At 34.4% G+C, this 9418-nt stretch overlaps 1 protein-coding gene across 1 annotated transcript; it reads right to left on the bottom strand.

The window, feature by feature from the left end:
• Nucleotides 1–4884: 4884 nt before the first annotated feature.
• On the bottom strand, nt 4885–9418 carry LOC101010912 (olfactory receptor 5D13). The gene has a single exon (XM_031653983.1). The coding sequence runs from the start codon at nt 6122–6124 to the stop codon at nt 5252–5254; it is 873 nt and encodes a 290-aa protein (XP_031509843.1). The 5' UTR covers nt 6125–9418; the 3' UTR covers nt 4885–5251.

Raw genomic sequence — 9418 nt, 5'->3', positions numbered from 1 at the left:
CGTAGACCAAGCCAGGTAAAGTATGGGAGGAGACTACACGATGATGTGAATACCAGAGAATAGGATCATTGGGGGTTCCATGTGTGGCTGACTACCACAATTACTGGGAGTAAAATTCAAAAGATAGAGGTGAGACAATAAGAGTGTCTGGTATAAGGAATTATGCAAGAGAGGCAAGCTGAAGGTTACTTTTCGAATGGTTTGCAACAGCTTACTCAAATGTGATATGTGTTGCCTCTATAACTGAAAGACCCAGTACGTTTTAAATCGCTTAATTGCAGTACAAGTTGCCCTAAGTTGTCATTGCTTTGGAGAGGATATCTCAACACTCTGCAGAGCACAAAATCAGGAGAATTATTTTCTGATGTTAAGAATACTTGTATCTTTACAGGATTTATTTAAGACATAATCTCTGACACATCAGTTTCTCACTAAGAAATTTAGGACACTTGCCCAGTGTCTTAAGGCTACCATAAATATCTGTAGTTCTCTGACAGTAAATTGTGCCAACATTTGGATGCCCTGAATTTTTATTATCTTTTTGCAAGCTCTCCCAGGCATTCAGAAGATCCCAGTTCTTGTAATCACCACCACTTCCATGACAGCTTTGTGAAACTGCCACCTCAGTCCTCCAGGCATTTGATTCAGTGAGCACTTCACTGTAATCATGCACAAAGGATTATTTAGTCAGCCATGTTACTATACACCATGGATTACTGAATACAATTTCTGTTTTAAAGATGCTTGGCCCTATCTTCACAGTCAAGGATATGATTAGATACCCATATTTGAAGGTCTAGCTCACAGAGCATTATTAACAAGAGTCTGAGTACATTCAAGAAAAACACAATCTTTTCTAGAGATTTCAAAACATAACATTTATTACAGAAAATTATTTTTGCAATTGTTAAATAATTGATGAAAAGGCAAAAATCCCACAAAACCTTAATATACCACAGTACTGGTTACTGCAGAAAAGAACTATCATCCCTAAAGCTGAGGCATGCTGGGATTAATACAGTGTGGAAGGATGTAGACAGATAACACAGATCCAGGAAAAAGAAATGTTAATTATCTTACATTGAGAGATCTTTTACATTCTCTTACTAATTCTAATTGGTTTTGATAGATCTTTTTGGATTTGGATGTTCATACAATTGTATTATCTTAAAATATGAAAGTGTTATTCTATCTTCACTAATATTCTTTTCTTTTTTTCTTGTCTTACTCAATTGTCTAGGACGTTTCCACAGAAGTGGAAATAATGAACACGCTTCCCTTGAGTTGAAATTTAAAACAAAGTGTCTATTATTTCTTTTTGTTTTGTTTTGTTTTGTTTTGTTTTTTTGAGACAGAGTCTTATTCTGTCTCCAAGCTGGAGTGCAGTGGTGCGATCTCAGCTCACTGCAACCTCCAACTCTCTGGTTCAAGCGATTCTCCTGCCTCAGCCTCCTGAGTGGCTGGTATTACAAGCACATGCCACCATGCCAGGCTAATTTTTGTATTTTTAGTAGAATCGGGATTTTGCCATGTTGGCCAAGATGGTCTCGATCTCCTGACCTCGTGATCTGCCCACCTCAGCCTCCCGAATTGCTGGGATTACAGGCAGGAACCACCACACCCGGCCGATTATTTTAACTTAATTGTGATATTTACCTATAGATTTGGTGGGTAAAAATTAAGACATTTCTATTTCTATTTTGTCTGGGAGCTTCTGTTTTCTTCTGTTTTGTTTTATTATGAACAGGTGCGTGAAGGTTATTTTCATGCATCAATTAACTGGGCCACCAGGTGCCCAGATATTCAGTCAAACATTATTATGGATGTTTTTATAAGGGTGTTTTTGGATGAGATTAACAATTAAATCAGAAGCCTAAGTAAAGCAGATTGCCCTTGGTAATGCGAACGGGAAGCGTCCGTCAGTATATGCCTGAGTCTAACAAAAGGCTAATTCTCTCCCAAGCAAAGGCAGATTCCTTCCTCTTTCTGCCTTTGAACTGGGACGTTAGGTGTTTGCCTATAGACTGGAACTGGAACATTGCTCTTCCTGGGTCTCAAAACTGCTGACCTTCTGACTGGAAATACACCCATGGCCCTCTGGTTCTTGGATCTTCCAAATTAGACTAGAATTTCATCATTGGCTCCCCTGGGATCCAGCGTGCTGATTTACCCTGAAGTTCTCAGTATTTGTCCGCCTTTATAATCGCATGAGCTAATTCTTTAAAATAAATAAATACCTCCAAATGGAGAGATACAGATATAGATAAGCAGATATTCATTCCCTTGGTTCCATTTCTCTGGAAAATTTTGACTAATACAAGATATAAATTTTAATAAATATCTTTACTATATAAATTGAAATAAACATATGCTTTTCTCCCTTATTTTGCTAATATGGTAGATTCATTGATGAATTTTAAATGACATATCCACTTTAAATTCCTAGAATAATATACAACTTGCTTTATATATTGTTGAAATTTATGCGAAAACTTTGTTATTAGTATTGCTGAATTCTATATTCTGTTCATAAGTTATTATCTGAAATCGCCAAGAATTACCTCCAAAAATTTTCCTGAACTTTGGTTCTCTCACATCCACAGGTTGAGGCTTGTTTTTATTTACTCTCCCTAGGATTTTTTCCTGGTGTTTAAACTGCATGACAAGTTTCAGGGGGAAACTTTTACCAACAAGGTGTTCTTGAGCTTACATATTCTATGTATCTAGAATGCCATAAGCAGGAAATATTATTGAATCAAATATTTATCCTTTTCTTAATGTAATTTCTTAATTTATCCTTTTCTTAATTTATTTTCTTATTATCCTTTTCTTAATTTCTTATTAGAAATTAAATTTCTAATACAATCTTTGATGCCATCTTCATTTAGTCAACATAATATGAAAGTTGACATTTACAAAATGGTCCAGATGTAATTTTTATTGTTGTTAATCCACTAAGAAGTGAGCATTAAACTATAGAACTTCCTTTAGTATTGTGCATATGCTCAGCAAATGTCCTGCCGCAGCCCTCCACAGGAAAAAAGTCACATTTATACCTACTGGATTCAAAGGTTTAAAAGAAGAGCAGCATACAAACGTATTTGTAGAAAAAAATAGCCCATAGCTATCACTTAATATGACCATTAGCGAGCTTACATTATCTAAAATACATTTATCTTCACAGTTAACATGTTTACTTTCAGATTCAAAGTACAATTTGATAATGTTGGGGGAAAATTGCATTATATTTGTGTAAACTGTCCATTTAATGAACATTTATCAAAATAAAAAAAATCACGTCTTAAAGGGATTTGCAGCTATTCTTTTTTTCTTTTATTTTTATTTTCTACTAAAAGAAACCTACCAAATTACTGCTTACATAACTTCAAAATCAATATTTAAAAATAATATATTCTAAGTTTATCCTCAAAACCTTATTGAATATACCAAATATTCTGCAGTGCATACTCAAACTTTCTAAATCCTTTTTTGTGTTCCTTAACATCTTTATTAAACTATACACACATGCACACACACACACAGCTTTTAAAATACTCGACTAGAGCGTTTAATTATGACTCATTATTGACAGTTAAAAATTAAAGTAAATCCTCTGTTACTTTTGCTATGTTCTGTAAGTGTTGAGAATTTTGTTGTGTATCCCTGTACAGTAAGTTACATAGACATGTAATTTGGTGTAAAGCATTACAGTAAAAAATTATTCAACTTTTTATTGAAAATAAAAATAAACCTTGAGGGTAAACAAGCAACTTTTAATAGGTTGGATTGGACCTACAACATATGGTTGTCTTCATATTCTGTGCTTGCAAGTCTTAATCATGATTGCCAAGACACAAGGAGAAAAAGTAAGTTCTTAACACCTAATCTCAACCAGCCATTTGGTTGAGGCAGTCAAATTATTTCAATTATTTGAAAACTTCTCTAAAACCAGTTACAGCCATGGGTTATCTGTTTTCTGCAATAAAGTTATCTGGCATTATCAAGGAAGAATGTGTTTAAAGATGTAAATGTTTCAATCGATTTTTAACCCAGTTTTTCATTTCTCCCTGTACCCATCACTGTTGACTTGTAACTTTGCAGCTGTACAAGAAGTAGATAACTTTCTCAACTCTTGCTTTGGGGCTTGGACATGTGATTTTCTCTGACTCATAAAATGTTAACAGGTGAGACCCAAGCAGGAACTTGAAGTATGCTTTTATTATTGGAATACTCTATCGTGGCTCTGCTTTCAACAAAGACTATTAGCCAAATGGTCCAAAGAAGATGACATACATACAGGTCTGTAGATCCAAAGATAGCTAATCAAGTTACCCTATTCTTGACACCCAAGTGGCCCAACTGATATCAACAGAGCTACCCCAGTCAAGTCACTTATTCGAAAGGATTACTTACTGTTGGATATCACTGACTTTATGAATATTTATTTTCATCAATAAATAACTAATGCTTGAATAATATATGTGTATTATCTCAATATCATTATCCTGGTTGTTATATTGTACTATCACAGGGGGAAACTGGTTAAAAGATAATTGGAATTCCTCTATATTATTTCTTACAAAGGAAAATGAATAGAAAATTAGTTCAATTAAATTTTTAATAAATAAATAACATGCACAATCATATTGGCATAAATGGCAACACTAGGGTGATGGGCATTTATTTGCAAAAATATTTATCATTTTCTTATTATATTGCATAAAGAAAAATATAATTTATAATACCAAGTATAATTTAACTATACCAGATTCTGGACTTTGTAAGGAAGATAATTTTCTTATTTATTTTTGTTTGTCTGCAAATCTTCTAATGCCAAAATTGCCCATGTAGAATCAATTGCAATTATTTTTAGATAGTGTTTTATACTGAAGAGCTCTTATAGTAATTTTGTTATCAGGTAAACTTCCTCATTGTAAACTACTATTCTTCAGATCATCTCAAAATTTTTACATTTTGCCATATTTGAATTGAACTGAAATTTGACCTAGGCAATCACACATAAATGTATACTAACACAAAAACTTTTGTATTACAATATTCTGCATAAATAATTTAGTTTAAGTGATCTGAGATTTCATACTTACAGTATTTTTAACTTCGAAGTTATTTTACTAAACATCAGTGTGAATAGATATTGGACTGTCGGAGGGTTATCACAATTTCATGCAATGACTGGTTATTAAACAACTGCACTGTTACTCTCCAGGATAATTTATTAATATTTCTAGCATTATATTTTATGACATAGTAATTTGGTAATGACTAACTTCCTGACTGTCTCTTTTACATCCTTGTTCCTGAGGCTATAGATCAAGGGGTTCAGCATGGGAATGACCACTGTGTAAAAGACAGAGGCCACCTTGACCATGAGCCATGAACTTTTGGAGTTAGGAACACAGTAGAGAAAAAGGATGGTCCCATGGAAAATGGTAATGGCGGTCAGGTGGGAGGCACACGTGGAGAACGCTTTCTGGCGCCCCCCAGTGGAAGGCATCTTCATGACAGTGATTAAAATGAAAGCATAGGAAGTGAGAATGATCACCAGGCTGCTTACTTCATTGAATGTGGCAGAAACTAAAATAACCTTCTGGCTCACATAGGGGTCAGAGCAGGACACAGCAACAATGGCAGCGTGCTCACAGACAAAGTTATTAATGAAATTAGTCCTACAAAAAGATAAAGTCAACAGAAAGTATGTGTATGTCAGGGAACAAACTAAACTCCAAGAGTATGATGCAGTCACTAACAAGGAGCAAAGCCTCTGGGACATTGCAACCGTGTACAGCAGAGGGTTACACACGGCCACAAATCTGTCATAGGCCATCGCTGCCAGAATGCATGTTTCTGTCACCACAAATATGCAGGCAAAGAAGAATTGCATGATGCATCCTGTGAAGGAGATGGTTCTGTCTTCCACAACCAAGTTCTCCAGCAGTTTGGGTGTAACTGTGGTGGAATAACAGAAATCGACAAAGCACAAGTGACTGAGGAAAAAGTACATGGGGGTGTGGAGTTTGGGGTTGATCCTGATGACCATGATCATGCCCAGGTTCCCCAGCACAGTGACTGTGTAGATGGTCAGGAACGCCAGGAACAGGGGCATCTGAAGGTCTGGATATTCTGAGAAGCCCAAGAGGATGAAGGTGACTGCAGCAGTCTGATTTTTTTGAATCCTATGAAAGAAAATAAGAAAGTTGATCCAGAGAAGTAGGCACCAATATGTGCAATAAGAAACGGAAAGGAAGAAATATTGAGATACTTAGTGGGTCTTTATTAAGAGTTGCTGAAAATACTAGGTTTCCACTGTTACATTATGTCAAAAGGTAGAGTACGTATATCTTATATAAAGATTACGAGGTGAATAGGACTATTTTGTGACTGGAATAATAAAAAACAAAATTAAGACAGGAATAACAACAAAATAGGGTGTACCTTCCCATATTTCAGATAAGACTCACTATCATCATAGACATCGGGCTTCATGAGAAGGGCCACTCTGAGTTTGCATGAATCTGAGATAAGTGAAAATATTTCTGTTGGAGGAAATATATAATTTTCTACAGTTTCATTCCTGCCTCTAAAGCTATGAGACAGTTAACTTACAACTCTTAACAAATTGTAAAATGTTAACATTCCTGTAAAATGGTAAATTTAACATTTTATTGGTGGCTTTATTTTTAACACCCTTCTCATTCCTTGTAATCCAATACTTTCAACATATTCTGGAGCTGTGTTGCACTAATATGCTAATCTTTCTCATGCATGTTGAACTAAACTTGAAAAATGTTTAATGTTATTTTTAATGATGTATCATATCACTTATGAGAAGGTTATTGCAACAAAATAGTTGAAGTAATAGTAAACGAAAAGTTGTTTTCTGAGGTGGCAAACATCAGAAGATAGGTAGGTGACAGACAATAATAAACATAAAAGTACTGAATAGTGCAAATAAATATTAGTTTTTAGGAAAAATACATTCTGTCCCTTTGATTTAAATTTAAAGCTTTGCCAAGGATAAGTGTCAGGGGGACCCATCTCAAATAGGAGATCTTAATATTCAATGAACATGCCTTGGTGCCACTAGGCATTTCCTCAATGATAAAATGTGATAATATATTCATGATATGAAATTTAAATCAGTAGAATGGAAGCAGAAAGATTGCTAATGACTGTAATGGTTACAAGACATGCTATGAAGCGTATTAGATATTCAGTTTTATATTTCTTAGAATTATAGCTAATTAGTGTTGTTTCAAAAACCTTGAATAGTTATTGAAATGAGGCTTATATAGCACAGCTATCAACATGTGGACACATTTGTGAATACAATGCAGAGAATCATTTTCCTGAACCCACACAATGGAAGTACTGTAGAATTTCATTTGTGGCTTTACTCTAAGTCATAACTATATATTCCCAATTCTCCTTTATGTTTTTCCATTACGAAATAGCTTTCTCTAGTTCCCACAAGCTTGTACCTGTAGGAACGATATCTTCCAAAAGGAGCAATTACTCAGCAATTTCCCTGAAACACTTATTTATAAAAATCTTAACACTATAAAACTAGATTATGACTGTATTCCACAGTCACGCTCCTCAGTGTGAAATATCCTTTGCAACATTGCAAGAATAATTTTCTGTAATCAATTTAACCTGAGAGTCAATGACTTTAACAATCCCTAATGCTTTTTATTGATGAATGCATGAGAACTACATTGTGCAGTCTGGATTTGCGCAAACTGCTTAGATCTAGATATTCAATCTCATTACCACGAACACATTCTTAAAGTCATGGTAGATGTATCAGGTTGTCATAGAGCACATGCTCATTTACATAAAGTGTGCTATCTATTATCACCTTTATAATGTTTTATTTTACCTTCTACTGTTATAAAAATTACTCATTGTTTCTTCTCCTCTGTATACATTGCAAACATTAGTGTTTATAACTCAAAATTACCATAAGTCATATCCTATCATTTACATATTTGGTTATTAGTCTCACTTATCTCCTCAGAAAGTATAGAAAGTTTAAAGATAAGGCCAATTTTGTTTTATTCTTCTTTATTTGCCAAAGTATTGATTTCATTGCTGGGTACATGGTGGGAGCCTGATGAGAAAACCAGAATTTATATCATTTGAAAGAGAGAAGGAATTGGGCTATAACAACAAAAGTCCTCTGCTCGTTGAACTAAGTGGACTGGGGAGGACTTTGACCTACACGTGTGTTTGTCTCATACTAAGATTACCAGAACTTAGTATTTTTCTTCTAAAATAAAATTTAAATATCTAAATCAACTCACCTAAATACAGAGGCATTTGAGTGATTCATTTACTGAAGGATCTTTTGCTGAAATTAATGAACTCCAATAATGCTCCCACTTAGTATTTAATTAATAGAAACAAACCTGAAAACAACAGTAGGAGTGTCGAGAGTATATTTCCTTGAAGATTTTAAATGTTACTTTTTTCCCCAACCTATTAAGAAAACTCATAGATAGCAGAAATAAGGTCACATCTAGAAACTAAGTCCTAGCACCAAACTGTGTCACAAATATATGCCCCCAAGACCTTGGGGACCTCAAGACTAGAGAATATCACTGAAGTATTGCCTTGGAGCCTACAGTTTGTACAATTAGATATAACACTGTCCCGTGTGATATCTTGTTTGTATAGTGCTCTTCTAAAGCCCTTGACATTTGTCTTACCAACTTCACTTAATTAATCTTAATACTGAATTTTGACTTTATATAGGTTTAAAATACAGGAATATGAAAGGGAAAAATCAGCTGTAAAGCAATAGTCTAGACATGGATATTATTACCTCATGAGGAATTTATTTTCTCTTTTTATGAAGGTACATTTATGTTATTATATGTCCAAATACAGAGCTGCCTAAATAATGCTACATCATTTATTTATCATTTGTTAGCAATATAAACTTCAATTGGTAGCTACACCATTGTTTTTATTTAATAGAAAACAATTTGTGTTGGCCTTTTTAAAATATGGCTAAATGATCTTCAGATGTTTATGTTGACTATTGGATCTGAAAAAAACTGGGTTATATGTTTCTAAAAATAAACCAGTTTATGGAAAATGCCATTTTATGGAGAAGATGATATATTCCTTAATTTTGGCAATCTATCTAGCCTGTTTTTAAAGAATAAAAGCTTATTTCTCACTAGCGCAAGGTCCAAAATGCATTCGTAAACATTGGGCATCTCTGCTACATGTAGTAATGCAAGGGCCCGTGTTCCTTTCTACTTATATTTCACCACCGTCATGGTGCGCCCGAGGTTATGGTTGTGTCTTACATGTGAGGAAGAGGGAATCATGCAACAACCTTTCAATGTGTTTTCAGAGAAAAGCTCATTTCATTGCAGAGGACCTCATA

The sequence above is a fragment of the Papio anubis genome, chromosome 12, assembly GCF_008728515.1.
Source record: "Papio anubis isolate 15944 chromosome 12, Panubis1.0, whole genome shotgun sequence".
NCBI classification, from domain to species: domain Eukaryota; kingdom Metazoa; phylum Chordata; class Mammalia; order Primates; family Cercopithecidae; genus Papio; species Papio anubis.
Note: the sequence above shows the minus strand (reverse complement) of the source record. Positions and strands in the feature narration are given on the sequence as shown.